The sequence below is a fragment of the Clupea harengus genome, chromosome 23 (assembly GCF_900700415.2).
Source record: "Clupea harengus chromosome 23, Ch_v2.0.2, whole genome shotgun sequence".
Lineage (NCBI taxonomy): Eukaryota > Metazoa > Chordata > Actinopteri > Clupeiformes > Clupeidae > Clupea > Clupea harengus.
Window position 1 is genome coordinate 11558377 of NC_045174.1, and position 19570 is coordinate 11577946.

At 42.2% G+C, this 19570-nt stretch overlaps 2 protein-coding genes and 1 long non-coding RNA gene across 3 annotated transcripts; 2 read left to right on the top strand and 1 right to left on the bottom strand.

The window, feature by feature from the left end:
• Nucleotides 1-6: 6 nt before the first annotated feature.
• On the top strand, nucleotides 7-1365 carry LOC105910251. Its single transcript, XR_004162972.2, has 2 exons — nucleotides 7-292; nucleotides 490-1365. It is a non-coding gene; the product is annotated as an uncharacterized LOC105910251 (long non-coding RNA).
• Nucleotides 1366-3160: 1795 nt separating this feature from the next.
• LOC105910221 (cerebellar degeneration-related protein 2-like) lies at nucleotides 3161-10823 on the bottom strand. Its single transcript, XM_012838907.3, has 5 exons — nucleotides 10287-10823; nucleotides 9073-9185; nucleotides 7265-7413; nucleotides 6684-6836; nucleotides 3161-5230 (listed from the first exon to the last, which is right to left on the bottom strand). Exons 1-5 carry the CDS (start codon nucleotides 10366-10368, stop codon nucleotides 4333-4335), a joined length of 1395 nt encoding a protein of 464 aa, XP_012694361.2. The 5' UTR covers nucleotides 10369-10823; the 3' UTR covers nucleotides 3161-4332.
• A 1170-nt stretch (nucleotides 10824-11993) lies between these two features.
• Nucleotides 11994-18083, top strand: uts2r2 (urotensin-2 receptor 2). Its single transcript, XM_012838903.3, has 9 exons — nucleotides 11994-12190; nucleotides 12617-12831; nucleotides 13136-13211; nucleotides 13315-13357; nucleotides 13479-13543; nucleotides 13994-14050; nucleotides 14541-14694; nucleotides 14923-15046; nucleotides 15264-18083. Exons 1-9 carry the CDS (start codon nucleotides 12123-12125, stop codon nucleotides 15422-15424), a joined length of 963 nt encoding a protein of 320 aa, XP_012694357.2. The 5' UTR covers nucleotides 11994-12122; the 3' UTR covers nucleotides 15425-18083.
• The last annotated feature ends 1487 nt before the right edge of the window (nucleotides 18084-19570 follow it).

Genomic DNA, 19570 nt, shown 5'->3' on the forward strand with positions numbered 1-19570 from the left:
GTGGGGTATTGCTTCAGGGCAGTGTTAGAGATTGCCTTCTTCCATAAATCATAATAGTAAAGGTAATAAAGAGGGATTTTGTCTAGTTGTTCTTAGAGGATCCTACCTATCTAAGCAATAGCGCCTGTTTTTTGAAGATGTATGTTTTTTTTTTTTTCTGCTTCAGTACCGGCAGATCCTCTTTGAACTGTTCAAGAAGAACTACCGGGTCCGGAGGACTCTGGTGCATAGTCGTCTCACTCAGGAACTGGGCGACAACGTCACCAAAGCGGACGTGGACCGGCTGCTCAAGGTGACTCCTCCAGAATGTACACAGCCAAGCATGTCTCTAGAGAACGGCCGGCATATTTCCCTCTCACTTAAATTCTGTGAATGCCTAGATGCATTGTGCATTTGTTGAGATGTTTGAACTGCTTTCATGTTTTTTTGTAATGGTTTTGCTCTGTAATGTAGGCTCTGTGGTAAACTGTCGTGTTCTCCTTTCTGCAGGACTGCTGCGCCAGCCAGGGAGGCATGTGGTATCTAAAAGGAACCATGCAGTCGTGACGATGGGGGGTGGAGCCCCGACGGGCTCTGTCAATCAACACCGCCTTCTGCAGAGCCTGGTGAGAGAAGCCTCGGCCTGGGGGAGGTGAAGCAGATTGTGTGTGTGAACCAATCACTGACCTCCTGCCGTCTCTGGACAAGCCTGTGATTGGGTGATTGAAGAGGTCCATCATTTTTTGCTCCCGGAGATGTGCTTTTGTTAATGCAGACGAACACGTAGCCAGGTTCAGACATAAAAAAATGCTGTGAGTCTGAGCTCAACCCCAACACCTCGCTTTATTCACGTCAATTAAAAGGGCTGGAGCATTGGAGCCAAGCAAGTACATGAAGGGAATGAACTGGTGGCAGACATGGAGTTGGTTTGAATGATACTGTATACTTAATTTTTTTTTCCTTTAAATTAAATTTAGAATAGTGTTTATAATAATGAAAGGCAAATACAGTTCAGAATTCTTCGAGGTTAAATCAGATTTGTGGCCTTTTGCAGGTGGATAAAAAAAGTGACATTACACAATTCCTGTTTCCTTTTGTACAGGCCTTAAGTAGGAACTATGTTCTTGGTATGTGTTATTTTTTTTATTATTATAATTTTTTGTTTTGTCCCTTGGTTTGTTTTAGCGATGGATTGCAGTTGAATTGTGCAAGGGTTTAAGGAGCTGGTTACTTGACAGTTGTTTTCAGTGTGTTACACTTTCCATGATGCATATGCAAAAAAAAAAAAAAGAATTTACCTTACTACTCCGAGTGAAAAAGGCATGGAAGAACTGGCTGAAATTTGTCCATGCTTTTAAACTAATAAAAAAAGAAACGAAAACAAAAGCTGTGAGAATTGAAAGCACTTGATGGAAACTGGAATTAATAATCTGGTTTCCCAAGCACATTTCTCAGACCAATGTTTACGCAGACCACTAGAAAATTGTCAAACCAAAGTCCCTCGTACAAGGATGGAGGCTGCTAAAGACTGTGGACTTGGGCAAAACGGTTAGGGTCTCCAGCTTTTACTCCGTAGGTTTTAGGGGGATTCCTAAATCCCTGATCCTACTAATCAGGAATCACAAAAAAGGGGATTGTAGTGAGTGTGCCATAATTGAATGTCATTGGGGGAGGGTGACCACTACAGAAGAATCGAAACAAGAAACTTGATAAGGGTTCCGTCTTTGTTGAAATGGTCAGCAGATAGTTTGTTTGGAAGCGTTTGTTATCTCAATAGGACCTAGAGTATTGTGGCAGTAGGCTTTTAGATGCTGCTCCACTAGAGCCCGGTTGCTTTATAAACTGGTTCTGGCAGTCAGTCCCCTAGATTTGATCCTCTTTCTTCAGCTTAAGGGAGTTATTTAAGAGCAGTCTGCTCTTCTCTGCTAACAGAAACAAACCTCTTGTCGTTTCTCCTGTCGCTAGTGGCCAGGAAAGTGCCATAACCGTACCTCAGGTCTTCAGTGAGACGTTTTCATGACCGATGACTGACCTTAAACCTTCTTTCATGGTCTGTGCCACATAATTCTTTCCTTTCTTACTTGGCCTGTAGGGTAATGTGTTTTTTTTATTTATTTCAGTGTCCTGTATAAGCAATTCAAATGACTGGAGTTATTAAGGGAAGTGTTTGGCTGAGTGACTTTTTGAATTTAGAGCTGCTCTTCAGTTGGACAGTGAGGTGTTGAAAACGTCCGCTTAGCCTCAAGTCCTCAGTCAAGAGAAAGTGCCTCCTTTGTATTCAGGAGAAATATCATCTTCATCAAACTAGTTGATCATGTTATCAGAATGAAGAGAACACCTCCCAACACACACACTCACCGCTATCTTGTTCGCAGTGGGAAGGGCCGAAAATTTAGGCACCAAAGACCGATGTAGCCGTTTTAAAATCATTCCACAACACAACACCTTTCTCTTCAGGATGGTACGATCATCTACCTTTCCCTCACATTACTTCTGAGAATTTTCGTAAAAGACTTCATCCTTAGAGATGATGGTCATTTACACCTCATTTGTCACCTGGCTCAATAAACACTGTACAAAACTACAATGTATGGTTTCATGTGGTTCTGTGGAACGGGTAGCATTCTTAATTTATTTTACCTTTAAGACAAGGCAATTTTACTGTTGTCTGTAAAGAGATAAAAATTAGCTGCCACGAGTGTGGATGTTAACTAGGCTTACTGACCATCACACATAATTGGGTGTGTTAAAAGTGTATTGGCTGTTTATCATTGGCCTCAAAACAAGCGGCCACAAAATGTACAACCAGGACCTTGAGTATTCATTAATATAATACCCATTTGCACACTGGAAGGACTTCAGAGAGAAGAGGAGCCTTCAGACAATGAATTATGCAAACTAACCAACTAACGCACCCCAACAAACCTGAGCCTCACGCTTGCTTTGGTCTCTGCCACCTCCATTGGGTCTTTGATGCTGCCAGTGCACAGACTGACTGGGAAAAAGACCTAGCTGTGGACCAGTGCTTTATTTTCAATGCAGACCTGACCATGTAGCTTAGGATTGGCGTCAAGGTAGTGCTTAAAGGTCTGCTTTTCAACTGCTGTTTTTATCTCCAAGGGTTCAGAAGGTTGTGTCATGTAAGGCTATGTGAAGATGGTGCAAGGAAAACAAACCCCAATTCCAGTGAAACAAGTTTTTTTTTATATTATATAACTGACACATTCAGACAGACAATAGAGTGTCATACAATATCATACTGTGAACAGTTACCTATTTTAAGTCATAGAAACAGCTGTGCATCCTGTGCATTAAGCATTATAATTAGACATACATTCACAATTTTGAAGGAGCATCTGAAGGACAAGGGAACATTTATACACAGAAACTCATACAAACAAAAACCCTGTAATCTTTAAGTGCATTGAAAACCAGTGTAATGCTACAGCATTTTAATAAGCAGTAGAATTGACATAAATATTGACAAACTCATGGAATATGACAGTGTCATGACATAAATAATCTCCTGAATGTGTCAAGATCCAGTTCCACTACTGAGTTGATGGCTATGGCAATATTCTTCAGCTCCGTGCTTCCAAAGTCAACTGCAATGTTAGAACAAGGGTGTGTTTGCCACCATAAACTAGACTTTAATCAAGCTCACCTGACATCTGATCCAGCGTACTTTGATTATAACTTGCTGAGATCTGATCCAGTGTACTTTGATAAGAACTTGCTGAGCACCAAAACATTAATATTTAAGTGAACGCTAACAAGCGTCTCAGATCCCTAAAGCCAAACATTAGGGGGAAAAAACCAATCCCAATACCAAACCGTAAGCTACCCCTCGGTGCTGTACAGACTCAAAACTTATAGATTGCGGTTAAATATGAAACATTGCTAAGCCAATCCATTCACATGTTTTAACACGGAGTCCATGAACAAGCTGTTCATCGCCAGAAGGCATCCACAACAGCAAAAAGTCAAATTCAATTAAACATGCTAGCTTGTACATGGCTCAATGGATCCGAGACCTCCTATTCTACTGAGCTCTAACTAGTCTTAAAAAGTGCAATTCTACAAAGGGAGCATAGCTGAGGTTTGTATGTTTGTTTGTTTATTTCAAACACTTTGGAGAAGGCAGGATAACTGAGTTGCGGTCTATAAGTAGGCACTGGTGTTAAAAGTGCATAGGAGCATTTTTCAAAATCATTTTTTTTTTGGCTGGTTCAGAAAATGCTGTACTTGCGGCTCCCACCATATCTGAACAACTCAATTGCCTCAGGACTTCAGCCAAGCACTCAGTCTGATAAGACACAGTGAATGTTCTTCACTGGCTGCTTAGCACCTGCCTCACTCAACATGGCCAGCATTGGCTCTGTTCTCCAGTACGTCTGCCTTGGACTTCTGGATGCACTTGAAGATCTCGTGGAAGAGCACCTTGTACTCGGGCAGCTGTGCATCCTCCTCGACCCCCACTGCGACAGAGTGGGTACTGAGCACAGCAGAGGCGTCGTCGACGGTGGTGGTGGTTGTTGTTGTTGTTTTTGTTGTGGCGCTGGAGGAAGCGTTGGTGCCGGTTGGTGTCTGCACAGCATTGTGGCTAGGCAATTGCGGCCCCCCCTGGCACCTCCTCAGCAGGGTGTCGTACTTGATCTGCAGGGCGCTGTACTGGGCGTCCACCTCGTTGAGCAGGGAGATGCCGCGCTGCTTCACCACCTCCGACCGGCCCAGGCAGGCTCGCTCATGCCTGCAGCAGCCACCGCCCTCCACCTCCACAATGCCCTCATCCTCCCCGTCCCCGTCCCCCTCCTCGGACACCCTCAGCTGCTTCTCGCTACTGCATCGCTTCAGCCTGTTCTGGATGCCCCGCAGGCACCCCTCGCCCCTCTCCCTCAGGGGCCCGGGCAGAAGGAAGAGGGTGTCGGGCAGGAGCCGTCCGGCGGCGCCGTTGCGGGCCCCGTCGCTGCGCCACAGCTCCCGCAGCTCGGTCGCCTCAGCCTCGGCCTCTGCCAGCCGCGCCCGGCAGCCCTCCAGCAGAGACAAGCGCAGCTCCAGCTCACTGCACTCCCGCGCCAGGGCGTCCGCATCCCGCTCGGCCCCCTCGCGCCGCGAACGTTCTGCCGACAGCTGGGCCTGCAGCGCCTGCATCGAGTTCACCAACGTCTCGTACTCTTCCTCTTGCTCAGGGTCGTCTTCAGCCCTGCAGCAGACATCATCGTCGTCGTCAGAGGCACTGTGGGAATACTGCCTGTAAACAGAGGACCAGATAAAGTTCTAAAGTTTATCTTTATAAATCAGGTTTCAAAGTGAATATCATGTTGATGTACGCTTCAATTTGAACATGCTCTTGAGTGTCATCAGTGTTCATGTGAACTCTATAATTGTAACTTTGTATACAAAAACACCCTTGAGGCATCACAGCCACCTATGTAGTCTGATGCAGACATGTTTACACAAATTTGAAAGGGCTTTAACTTTAAATAGAGACAAAACAGGATGTGCCTGGATCACAATAAACCTCAAGTCAATGCATATGGTATAACCTATATAATATAATATTCTTAACCAGACTTAGTCTTGCAAGATTGTCTCAAATACATATATTTAGGACCTTGTGGACTTTCACCATTTGTAAATACACTGTAGAAATAGAGGCTTACTGTCATGCTCTGAAAATACAATTACTGCCATCTTGAAAATGTTACCCTTGAGAGATATCCGAGAAATCTGAGTTGAATTAAATTCCCCCACCGACTCAAACACTGGCTTTTTAGGACTTATGAGCACACCAGAGCATGTGAGCAGGAGACAGAATGACCAACAGACTGGCCCATGGAGTGTGTAACTGGAATGTCATCTAGTTGTGCTTTCCATATCTGGGCATCATCAACATCGACATGAAGAATTTTTGTTATGTGGTGCAACAATTTGTCTTAATGCCAGCATTCAGTCCACAGAAACAGAGGGTGTCTGTCAACCAAGCAAACACATCATGGCAGAGCCAATGGTCGCGCAGGTCAGTCCAACCAAGTCATCAATGAATGCTGGCGACCTGAATGCGGCCTCTGTTAATTCTGACTGAACTTAACTCTGAACTTTGCACGTCACCACTCGGCAAGGTTCACTGTCTCACAGGTAATCCATTTAACCTGCTGACAGTTTATCCCCACAGATAGCCATCAGCCTCTCACTGTTTTGACTCGTCCACAGCCTTTCATTTAGTGGTTTATTCAAGTATACGGTGTGGTTTGCCTCACTTCAATTGTTTAAAAAGGGCAGTTAACATTTCCATTGGTCTGAAAGAGTTGAACCAATTTGACTCTGAGGCCAGAGCTATTCACTTCACTGACTATTGCTGTATTTAGCATATAGGATTAAAGAGGAGGCTAGTTGCTATGGATATCCAATCAAGCAGGCAAAGGATGAGAAGCTGCTGGGACATAAACACCATAACATAAGATGGGAACAAGGCAGGCTGGGCGTGTTTATGTCTGACTTGCTCTGCCATCTTTTCGAACAGAACATTTACACCAGACAATAACAGCAAACAGGAAAGAGTTGCTCATCCTGACCCAAGTCATCACAATTTTGAAATGTTCTATTAGTAAAAAAAAAATACAACGTTAAGGTGTTTAAATGCAAATGTGTTTGAAACGCAAAGGAGTTTAAAAATGAAGATTTTTTTTTAGCCTTGCACTCACCAGGAACCTCCACGCTCTTTCCCTGAGCCCAGGCTCCTGGAGCTGGACCGTCGCTGCAGTTCGCTCATCTCTGCGGTGGATGCACTTAGGTCCACCACCTGCCTCTGGAGGTCGTCCACCTGTTTCTGCAGCCCCTCGATGGTATCTGTGAGTCTGGAGAGAGGAAAAAAGGCCACGGACATATTAGTATTTCTATGTTTTCCCCACTGTCCACTGCCAATAGGGCTGGTAGAAAGTAACAGACATCTGGGGTAATAAAATTGACTTTCACATTCCACACGACTCTATCCATTTGAGAATGTGCAGGTGAACCCATTGGCATGCCCTTTTGACACATGCATTTGCATGTTTGGGGTCACCAGTTGGGGGTCCAGTATATATAGCCAAAAGACATGGGTTAGCATGCTAGCAAGCCTTTTTTTCAGTGCCAACTCTTCCGCTGGTATTTGCATGCCTTTTCAGCAGTTAAATTGCTAGTTTTCAACCAAAACCCCTTTGGTGCTCCTTTTAGTTTGAACAGAATGAGCCTCTGAAATCTGCCATGTCTTCCTGACGCTCTTCTTTAATCTGGTCTGCCTCACCCTTGGCTCTTGTGCTGGGCCGCTCGGTTGTCCATCACCAGCCTGTGGTTGCTCTGCTCCAGGTCTCGCGCCATGTTGTCCAGCTGTTCATACACCTTGGCATGCTGATCATTCACAGACCGCAGGAGGTCCACCTGCTTGGAGAGGTACTAGAGTACAGAAGGAGAGGAAAAAGAAGGACAAAAAAGAAAAAGAAAAAGAGAAAACGTGATGTTACATACAATTAATTTACTTGTCTGCTCACTACAATTAAGGTTTAACTCACTCTTTGGCTCTTTGGTACGGTTCTCGGTGTCCTGCACTGGGCTAACCCCAGAGGGGAGCAGTCAATAATTGATCATGTCATATTAATATCCTGATATCGAGTAACACTGAGTAACTGCATTTTGTAAGGTAATGTGACAGACAGCTGATTACTAATGAGAAAATGAATGAAAACGTGCAGGAAACTGGTTTAACAGCCATGTTGACAAAACCATCCATAAACTAGCGCTGCGTTAACCTGACAGTTCGCACTCTTGTTTGCCCTCTGTGGAATGTGGAACTTCATCAATACAGACTCAAAGGTCAAGTCATTCTCATTAGTACGGTGCTCACCTGAGGGTGCTAGGAGAGGGAACATGCAAGAGAAAGCAGCTTGTCGTTAAACAAACGTTTCTCTCTTCTTCTTTTTTTACTGCTAAGTAATCAACACAGATTGTTCTGTACACTCTTGAAAGCTTAGTCTGCCCATCGGCGGATCCTCCCTATCAATCAAAGAACGATGGATAGATAAGAGTTATAAAGATAACCAACCTCTGCTCAAAATATTATGGTCTGTTTCAGCATGTCAAATGTGGACTGGCAAGGAATAGTCCTTTTTATAGTGAGTGAAAGCTATACATTTGCAGATAGCTCCATTTTTTTGCTTTGGATGGCCATCAAACAAACACACATCAAGCAAACTATATTCAGCACAAATTAAGTGGGACTCTATTTTCAGCTGATGGCCTTCTACGCTTGCTGGGAATTCTCTTTCAATTCATATTCGTGTGCTCCAACGAATGCTTTAAGAGGCACAATATTATTGCCTCATACTTGTGACTTAAGACCAAAAAGTCTTTTATAGGAGATGTACACCAGAACTTCAAATCAAATACAACTAACAAAGTAACAGACATTTCTTTCAATGAATGCTGACAAGCTAACACTCCAGCTTGAACTTTCAGTGCTATGCCTTGCATCCAAGCCCAAAACCCACCAAAAGTTGAACAGGGAGGAAGTTAGAGACTATCTGTCAGCAGTGGCAGGTTTTACTGTCTTTACTTCTTTCAGCAATGAAATATGGCGAGAGAGATTAGCGGTCGGTCACTTTGGTTTAGAGGACATTCCTCAATGGATTTCCCTTTCATTTGACCTTATTAAGGATATCAAGTCCACATCTCCCATTCAAATGAGCATCCTTGACTCTATAAGACTGTTTGAGGTGGCCTTGTGGGGCCGCTGAAACACACACAGGCCTAATATGAAGGAATTACAAACATAATGAGATTAACTTTTAGCCACATTGCTTTGACTAAAATTGGGTTAAAACAGCCTAGCCTACATACAGTTTTCATAGTAGACTCTTCTAAAAATACAGTGTCAAATCCTAGAAGGGTATTTGGTTTGTCTAATGAAAAGTTGTCTTTTTTTCTCTCTCTTTCTTTTTAAAAAGCCTCTTTTGTGGAAAGGATTGTATGACCAGAAAGGTTGGTTCTATGCATACAATGAGTTTGATTGAATGTGCCAGTGGCACTTTGGTGACCAAACATGACAAACTTTTTTACCTCTATCTCTTGCAGCTGCTCCTGGTTGGTGGTATACATCTGCTGAAGGCCATCCTCCAGCTCCCGATTACGATCAAGGAGGGTCTTGCCCAACTCAGCCGCCAAATGAAGATCTATGCCAAACACAAAGGCCAAAGGAGAAACAATTGCAATCAATGATTTCTCAATCTATACACTTCAAGTTCCCTTTTAGCTTATTCTTAACCAAACACGTCTTGCAAGCTTGTCCCAGAGGTCTCAAAAATACATATATTGATCTTTGTGGACTTTCACTATTTCTAAATACACCTGTGTTGAAAAATAGAGGCCAACTGTGATGCTTTGAAAATACAATTACTGCCATCTTGAAAATGTTCCCCTTGAGAGAGACAGAGAAATCTGAATTGAATTAAATTCCCCCACCGACTCAAACACTGGCTTTTTAGGACCTATGAGCACACCAGAGCACGCAAGCAGGAGACAGAATGACCGACAGACTGGCCTATGGAGTGTGTAACCGGAATGTCATCTCCTTGTGCTTTCCATATCTGGGCATCAACATCGACATGAAGAATTTTTGTTATGTGGTGCAACATTTTATCTTAATGCCAGCAGTCAGTCAACAGAAACAGAGGGTGTCTGTCAACCAACATCCAGAAAACGAACATAAGGCTTTTAGAATCGATTTTTTTATGGTCTTAGACCTCGAATCTGCCATTGTCCATCTGCTTAGTCAACTTCTGCCAACATGTATGACAGCCATGAGAGCTTCTATAGAGCTTTGTTGTGAAACTGTCGCAGGATGGAGAAATATCCTTTCGTTGGTTGGAGTGTTTTAAATGGTTTCTTTTGAAACAGATCTTACGCATGCAGCCCAGAGAGGTTAAGCTCAGGTCATTCCTGTTTGTTTAAGCAAGATCAGCAGCATCACAAAATCTAGGGGAACAACTGACAAAACCCTATTGGCTATCAGCTTTAGGTCTAATGAGAGGCGACATTACATGCGCTACAATGCATCAGTCATTTCAGCAATTGATTAAAATTGAAACGTTACGTGAGAACTGTTACACCTGTTAAGTTCTTTTTTCGAAATTGCCAGTGCGTTCCCACAAACCTTTGTCAAGCGCGGCTAACGTACGTTGCTGACTGGCACAAGACTACAGATTCGTAACACTATACCCCAACGGCTGCGAGCGTACCGGGTTTACTCAGGTATTAATCATTCAACCATTTACCATGCTCGAGATCCGTGTGGTCGAACCAAGGTTCCTCTTCTTTAATTTCGAATTCCTCCTCAACAATCATGTCTGTCAGCATCTTCTTCCACAGAAAAGCTTTGTTCCTTAACTCTGTATTCCTGCACCTGTCCCCAAAAGCACCATGCCCATTTACAATGGTTCGTCTCTACAGGTTATCCGTTTGCGTTGTATCCTCAGGCACGTTTCAAAAGCCGGTTTCCGTTGTGTGTCTCGAAGAGCATGCTGTCCTGCTGTGCTTCGCTGTGGTGCATGACTGCAGACAGAGCAACCTCACTGTACCCTCCCCTCAGGAACGTCCTTAGATACGAGCTATAACGTGGCAGGCTCTTCGTACCTTTGATAATGTGACGTCAGGTGGAAGGATGTGTGCCTTTAAAGCCTAGAAGAGATGGTGACTGGCGCTCTCTGTCTGTAGCCTTTAACCTATCTAATAGGTTGATTAGGTTAAAATGTCAGTGTACAACGAGAAAGTTTAGGCTACCTCAACTAGGTGGGGAGAAGATAATATCTTGGTATATCAAAGCCATAACCTAAATACAGCATAGACCTGTCCAAGTTAATTTGTGAAATTCAGTTAGGCTCATTATTAGTGGTTAACCCAATTAATTGTAAGACTCCCAGCCCTTCATAAGCTAGTATTGGCGCTCCCTGCTGGAAAAGTGCAGACCTGCAATTGAAAGACAGATAGACAGATAGACATACTGACAGAGTAGCCTACTGATTCCCAAAGACAAAGAGAAATGGCAGTGTTGTTGCACACTCACACACACACACACACACACACACACACACACACACACACACACACACACACACACACACACACACACACACACACACACACACACACACACAGGGAGGTAGGTGTATAACTGGAGGAGTGACTGATATATTTGCTGGTTACAGGTCTAGTTGCTTTTGAATACTATTGCCAGTTGCTGGAGGCTATATGCTGGGAAGAGCTGTTTATGCTGGGAAATAAGCTTGCAAGCCAGTTCAAGCAGTGCAAAATACACACTGGTCTGGGCTGGTTGCTCTGCAAAGATCACCAGATATGAAAAAAAAAAATCAAATCTTCTAAATCAGGTCTGTACATGTAAACCCATCTCATGCCACCTCATCAACTTTTCTTTTCTATTCAAGTTAACATGTTCACAGCACAGACAACATTTGAATTATGATCAAAAGGTCATGATTCATTCTTACATGTGGGCAGGGATGGGCATCATGGTGGAAAACTAAAATCTTGGTTCTGAATCAATGATAGCCTACCTAAATTATAAACTTTTGGATTATATTTTTTGTTGAAGGCAGAATTATAATGACAAATCGTAGGCTATATGCTATTCTTTTTTAAAGGTGCTTTAAAAACTTTCACCACTGCATTTGACCCTTTTTGTTTCTGTTTCAGCTATTTTATGTATTGCATGTAATGGTCCTTTACATTGTCAACAATAATTAAAAACATCCCAAACAGACTTCGAAAATGCATAAAAGACACAAGAGAAGAGGTCTAGCAGCATTTCAGTATTTTTCATAAAAAAATGATTTGGGCCTACTGTACCTTTAAAACGTAACCTTTACATTGCTTCGAATTCGACTTTGAAAATGGTTGAAACTGTTCCCTCTAGTGGTAGACAACAAGTAATACAAACAATTTCCCGTGACGGACACATTTTAATGTAACACGGGAAGTAGACGTGTTGTAGTGGCAGAATTTTGAAATGACAGAGTAAAGCTACTGCTCTTCATAGCATGCTGAACAGTTTGCATTTGAGATGAGACATATGGTGTGTACTGAATTTTTTTGAAATGGTCGCGCAACGGAGAGGGAACGTAAAAGTTAATGGCGATGCCGCTATAGAGAAAAAAATTAAAAGGTAACCAGCTAGTCTGTCTCATTGTTTCACAGGGCAAAAGTTCGACAAATTTACATATGCCAATACAGTGTAAAGTGAAACAGTCCTGTCCCTTGCAGTTGGCTAGCAAATGTGGTTTATGTTGTTTAACGATAAGCATGATCTTACTTGCACCATATTTATTTAAGTGTCAAAGCAGAGACGAAGGTGCTATGTTTCTATTTATATTCTATTTATGTGCATTCTTTGCATGAAGTTTTGTTGTCATATGGCCTGCCATGAAAACACCTTAACATGAATGATCTAGATTGGGATTTTTAGACATTATAGCCTGTGAGGACTACATTTTGAACTAAGCGGGTACAAATAACTTCACCCCTTATAGTGTGTGTTAGTGTTTGCATATGGGTGTGGCTTCTTTTTTATGACCTGTGGTATGGTGACTAGGGGAAATGCACAGAGACAAGCATCTCAATGGAAACGGAGAGCTGGCACCTTGTGGTGTGCAGTGCTAACTGCAGTCGCCACACTGGGTTGGTGGTACTTTACCTTGGACCAGGACATCACAGAGACGTTGGTCTCACGCAGTGTAGTTCTTCAGCGGCCAAAGGTCTTCCCTGTGCAATGCTCAGAAGATTATGAGAACTACAAGCGCTTCCCAGGTGATGAGCAGAAAATATTTCTGACCCGTCTCTTCCTCTTCCTCTTCCCCCATACATTACTATCTCTTTCCTTCCACCTTCCATTGTTCCTCTTCAACGTCTGTTTTTCTTCCTCTTTTTACCTATCATCATCTTTAACCTCTTTTACCAATTTTTTTATCAGTTGGACATTTCCTCTACTGCTCCCTCTCTCCATATTATTTTTCGGGTTGTGTTAAAGAATGCCGTTATGTGCTCTTTACTCCGTGTCTGGTCTGTCGTCCACTGGGTGGATATGCTAACAGTTCTGTTCTCAACTGCCCAGGCTGCACACCACTGTCATGTGCAAGAGCAGTCACAGACACTGTCGTCACCAGAGAAGAGGCGCTAGCTCTCAGGCAGTACGGACCTCTCTCTCTCCTCTTCCCTTCCCTTTAATTCATAGTACCGTAGTAAAATGGTTGTGGTAGTCTTCATTTTCAAAACTCCTCTCTCTCCTCATAGGCTTGCTGAAAGAGGGCTGGCACTGGGGGGATCTGAAGGAGGGGTGAGAGCCCGTAACCTTACACCACACAATCATATACAGCAATATCTGGTACTAAATATTTATCGTGTGGGTGTCTTAAAACATGAACATGGCTGCTTTTTATTTTCTCACTTTCCTGCAGGCCTCTATACTGGACCTGCACTCAGGGGCTCTGTCCATGGGCCAACAGTTTGTTAACATCTACAAGTAAGCAGAAGCAGAGAATCATTCATAGAAAGTCATTGGCACCTTTGGTCTTGCTCTGGCTTATTTCCAACCATCTTTTTGTGAAATGTGTACCGGTACTTTAAAAAAAATGGTACTCCTTGATTATAATCCATTACACTTTTGGTCAAATTATGCGCTTAAAAAAGAAACCCTCTGGTGCTCATGCACAGTCCTGTAAATAGGGAACAAAGTGGCGTGGGCTGAGAAATCTACTATTCCAGCCAATCAGCAGCAAGGGGTGCTTATTGTCCAACTGAAGCACTTAACAGAGGGGTGTATTTGATTGGGTGTGTCAAATATCAACAATCTTTTAACACTATCAAGAACGGCACCTTTAAGTAGTTAAGCTAAATTTGAATTTATGACGTATTTATAAACATTTAATCTTTAATGTATTCATTGATAGCGTGCTGTCTCCTATGATTACAGGTATTCAGGAGCGCAAATCAAAGATGTTTTCTCAAAGGAGGATTTTGATCTCTACAAGTAAGGACATGAGTCGTATCGTAGTTCCCACCATTTTACATCTGATAAACCAGTTGTGTGCACAGCAAATGAGGTCACAGTTTCATTATTTAGCTAAAGTAGGTCATAGCTCCTCCAGATTAAACTGTTCAAATATTTATCTGCAAACTGACACAGTGTTTGTTCCAGTGACCTTTATCTTTCATTCCAAAGGTGTAGACATGCTTTCCTGCCAAGTTCAGTTACTTCAAGGTCACGGTCGTGCGTGCCATATCCACACATCTTTGCATAAACATTAACACCACAAACCCAACACTGATCACTGACCGTGTCCGTTAAGACTCTCTCACAAGGATCTTTTTACAAAAGTCAAAACAACACAAATTGTACAGTTTTGGCGAAGGCCTAAACAAACCTATTTGCCTTTTGTGAGAACAAACAGAAGTACCTCCATGAGAAACTGCACAACTGCATGCTACTCCCTTATCCCCTTTCCCATTGGCGTGCACAGAGACGTGCGCAGCCGCATCCAGGGGATGATCGCGGACACCTTTGGCCTGGACTCGTCTCGCATGTACCTCACCAAGCCGACCTTCTTCTCCCGCATCAACAGCACTGAGGCCAGGACCGCTCATGACGAGTACTGGCACCCCCACATCGACAAGGTACACCCGCCACCATGCTGAATACGGGCATGAGTATACACAGTACGACACGCACATCTAATCTTTTACTAGTTTTACACATTTTACAGAGACGATATATATTTAAACTCAATTGTGATAGTTTGGATAAAAGCATCTATGGAATGAATAGATGTAAATGTACTCTACATGTCCTTCGTATTTGAATGCTTGCATGCTTGAGTCGGGTCTTCTTGATGCCTCTGGCAGGTGACGTATGGCTCCTTTGATTACACCTCGTTACTCTACTTATCTGACTATGGGTCAGATTTTGGTGGGGGTCGCTTCATTTTCATTGACGCCAGTGGGAACCGAACAGTGGAACCAAGAGCAGGTGAGGGGAATCATTTGTTAATCGATCAAATTTGATTTGCATAGCAGTTTGATGCATGTTTGATGAACAACACAATAATGAGGAAGGACTAACAACCGTTGTGTTACCTAAACCAGCCAGAAGGTGTCAGGTACTCCAAACTTTCAACTTTCAACACACACACACACACACACACACACACACACACACCCGGACTCATGTCTCCACCTCTCTCTAGGGCGAGTGTCTTTCTTCTCATCGGGCTCAGAGAACCTGCACCGCGTGGAGAAGGTGACCTGGGGCACTCGCTACGCCATCACCGTGTCCTTCACCTGTGACCCCGACCACGCCATAGACAACCCTACCCTGCCTTCACCTGTGACCCAGATCACGCCATAGACAACCCCGCCCTGCCTTAGAGCTGCGCTGCTCATGCCATGACAAGTGGAAGTTGCAAGTCCCCATTGGCTGGTAGGACATCTGGAGGAGGAAATGCCACATAGCTAAAGCGGAGGAAGAGGACTTGTGAGGCACAGGCAGCTACAAGTTTAAGCCTTGGCTAAAGTTCTAGTGTGCATGGCTTCTTTGCCTCCATCTAAGCTTGTGTTGTGCAGGATATTTAGAGTTAGTCTATGCCAAGATGGATAAATAGCCTTATTTTTAAAGATTTTGACATTCCAGTTCATTCACATTCCTGATTTAATCCATCATCAAAATAGTTTTAATTGATGTGAGATAATTTCTTCTGCTTTTACTTTTACACAATCATAGCAATTCTGAGAGGATTTATGTTGAAAATGTAATATTGCCAGCGATTGACACTGACAGATACTGTCGCGGTTTTCTTTCTTTGATTAAAAAAAACGAAATCCTCTCCTGTGGAGAACCATATCAGCCATTTTGTATCCCATAGGATGGTGACCATTTGACTTTCTCCTTGGGTGTGGTGACCCCTACATGAGGCCAATTGTTCCTCAATTATGAATGTGGCCTTGTATAGATTTTATTTGGGAAAGACTAAATAAAGTTAAACAAGATAATACCAAGCTATTTGCAAATCCATCATGTGATCGTTGATGCTATTCATAAAGATTTTTTAATGATGGTTATGACAGCATAACAAACTTCAGAAAACGTTTACATATGGAGTAACCGTGGGTAACAGCACATGAAGTTGTACTTACCAAGTGTTAGCACATGATAATCAGAACTGAAGAATCTGTACATACACTGTAAATACACAATATGCATTCATTTGTATTATTGTTCAGGTTTTAAATGATTAAATGTTGTGTTCGTTGCTTTGGATCAAAGCCTCTGCCAAATTCTTAATCATAACCATATTTCATACTGTAAGCACAATGTATTGTTACATCGTGCATCGCCCTCAGCTCACTGCAGATACTTCGAGGTTCGTGAGGCACTCAGCAATGCAAAGAAACCCTCATTAGAATTCTGAGGTGCACATCAGCATCATCAGTTCCTAAACTCCTTGCGGTAGCCTCAGATAATTGTGACTCTACTCAACAAATTATGAAATATTTCTCAGAAGTTTGTGCAGAATCTGTCTTATAAAAAATGTAATATACCTCCACAACAATGGAAAGGTGATGCTTTGGAAAAAAAATAAACAAGAAGTGCTACAGACCAAAACGGCAAGATGCACAAAACTGCCCTGCATCCACTAATGTGTACTAGTATACACACTGTACAATATGTGTGTGTATACTAGTACTTTGTATGAAGTTTCTAGTAAACTGAAGGCACAGTGGGAGATACACTGAGAAAGAATATTTAATTCTGGGTAGTGAAATATTAGGAATAAATAAATTAGGAGTTTGTTACCCAGTTAATGTTTTATTATTAGCCCCTCTATGCATCAGTCATGATTTAAAAGGAATTTTGGAAGGATTGAAGAGTACAGCAGAGCTAATTCAATTGCATGGGTGAGTTGAGATATAATTAGATGGGCTATGCGGACGAGGAAAGAAGAAGGAAGGAAAAGCTAGGATTGGATTCAACAATTTTTACCCACTCAAAGGAAAAAGGGAAGTTTTGTGAGAGTTGAATGAAAAAAGAACCTGGAGGAGTATCTTCAAAGGGTATATACTGACCATCAGAGCCATGTGGATTTCGTGTAACCTGCAGACATTCCTTCAGTTGGAGATATAGGTCCACCTATTGACAGTGGCTCAGGTGGGGAGAGGTGCAAGAGGTTGTGCGTTGTGCAAGGGCTGCATTGGCTCCTGGCCCTAATGGGGGATCTTATCGCGTCTACACGAGGAGCACAGGGAGCGCCTGATGTTTTGAAATATCTGTGGAAGCTTATGGCGTTTGTATGGAAAGAAAAGGAACAATTCTGAGGATGTGGCGTCGGACAGGTGGAGGGGAACGCTGTGAAGGCTACATATTTTAGGTACACAGTGCACTGAATACAGAAACAGAATCAGACATATTGTCTGTGGACAGGTTGGTAGACAAGTTGAGAATAGTGTTTGAGACCTGTGTATTATTGTTCACTATGGCGGTGTGCCTGTATGCAAATGTTATGAAATGAACATAGTTTAAGAGGTGACTCAATCTTTTGAGCTTTGGGATTGTAATTTGAGTACTTGTTTTGACAGCCTCACTGTTGTGATGTGAGAACTTCTAAAGTGGCTCTCACTTTCCCTGGTACAGTGATTAAAGTGCCTGTTCCTTGACGCTGAGTTGACCTGTTTGGTATTTTTTCCAGCAGCATCAGATGAAGGCAGGGCACCTGGTTACCTCCCATTCAAGCTTATATGGAAGACATGATGACGGTTGCAAGAACTGCTCAATGTACCCGTACCTGTCGGAATGACAATGCGAAATCTTGAAATGTATTTCGTTTTTCATGCTCTTTTTTCTTTCTTTCTTTTTTTTTTTACTTATTTTGTATTGATGCATTGTATTGTACAAGACAATCAAAAGAAAATAGTTATACCGGTAATTACATTAACATCCCTTACGGACACAGCAAGAGGAAAACTCCTTAGAACACATATTCATACATATAACACAAAAGAAAAACATAGACCAAAAACAAAAAACAAAAAAAGACAAACATTTGTTTCAAAAAATAAATACAAATTCAGTGGGAAAACAAGAGGGGGGGGGGGACGACTTGCTCTCTTCTCTCAAAACATTATTAGCAAGGCAGGGCTCCTGCTCTTTTTAATCTCTAATCTTTTCTATTTTCTTTTATTGCACTTTAATTTTGTGTGTAATATTATGTCCTCATTTGTATAGGAACTTTGAATTGCCAATGCGTATGAAATGTGCTATATAAATAAACGTTCCTTGCCAAAACATGTGATAGTTTGTGGTACGTGACCACGACGCCTGCTCTGCCTTATCTTGGATGTTCTTTTCAAAAGAAGTTGCAGAACTACGTTCTTGGCTATGGAATCACATGCCAATCTGTATCTTGCATAGAGCATGCATGTTGATCCACATACAGTAACTAACTATATCACCATCTTCCAGCATCTCTCGATACAAAAATAGCATACATACAGTATTTAATAGAGGTCTTGTAAAAATAAAATAATGCTTTGAATTAATCTTGTCATACTTTAGCGTTGAGTATCGACCTTCGAGTATCGACCTTTGGAGTAGAAATATTATTCATTTCTACATGCTACATTTTACCAATTATAACATTTTAACACCCAAGCATGTGGCATTTAAAAGCTAATAGTTGGTTGAATGTTCTACAATAAAATATTAGTGCTGTCAAACGATTAAAATATTTAATCGCGATTAATCGCATTTATGTCATAGTTAACTCAAAATGAATCGCGATTAATCGCAAATTTGTATCTATGCTAAATGTCCCTTCGTTTATTTATTTTTTCCATCATTTTATTTTTATTTTAATGCCCCTATCAACGTGGAAAAGTGGATTGGCTTGCTTTAAGCAAATGTTTTATTTGATTGAAAACCAACATTGCCAAACAGGGCGGTACAAAATAAAATTATAAAGTGCACATTTCAGGTAAACAAGGACTCAGCCTATAGTGCAGTTAAACCATGGCTTAACATTTTCTTTTTTTCAAGTTTGCTGGGAACATAGCAGTCAGGGGTACGTTCGTCGTAGGATTGAAGCTAAGTTAATCAATTGGCCTTTTAGCCCGTTAAGATTAGCGAGCTGATTGAGAACAGCAAATATCGGTTCGTTAACGGCTGACCCGCATCCTAATCATGTGGTTAATTTCAAGCAGGCTAAAGTTATCATGGCATTTGCGCGTGCACGTCCTACTTCAAAAGGCAGGAAAGGTCGATCACCAAAACCATGATTTTCTAACGGTATAATGGTTCTAAACTCAAAGAAAAGGGCTTTTTTTTTCTCCGCTGGCGAGTAGGAGATGAACATGAACGCTTATGAAGAATACAAGACCATAATCATGGCAAAATTCAACACCACCACCGCTGTGAGAGCAAGGTGTGTTGGGATGTTTATAGGGTGATATCTATATATGAATACCTGACGGCAAGTGTCAGCTGGTACAGAGGTTACCTCAG

Bases quoted from the DNA above. Each gene is read 5' to 3' on its own strand.
- LOC105910221 (XM_012838907.3), bottom strand. From the start codon at position 10,368: ATGCTGACAGACATGATTGTTGAGGAGGAATTCGAAATTAAAGAAGAG. The intron at 6,837-7,264 runs GTGAGGCAGACC...TCCTCTCTCCAG, and splicing joins GCCCAGCACAAGAGCCAAGG to ACTCACAGATACCATCGAGG. The intron at 5,231-6,683 runs GTGAGTGCAAGG...CTCTGTTTACAG, and splicing joins AAAGAGCGTGGAGGTTCCTG to GCAGTATTCCCACAGTGCCT.
- uts2r2 (XM_012838903.3), top strand. From the start codon at position 12,123: ATGGTCGCGCAACGGAGAGGGAACGTAAAAGTTAATGGCGATGCCGCT. The intron at 13,544-13,993 runs GTAAGCAGAAGC...CTATGATTACAG, and splicing joins CAGTTTGTTAACATCTACAA to GTATTCAGGAGCGCAAATCA. The intron at 15,047-15,263 runs GTGAGGGGAATC...ACCTCTCTCTAG, and splicing joins AACAGTGGAACCAAGAGCAG to GGCGAGTGTCTTTCTTCTCA.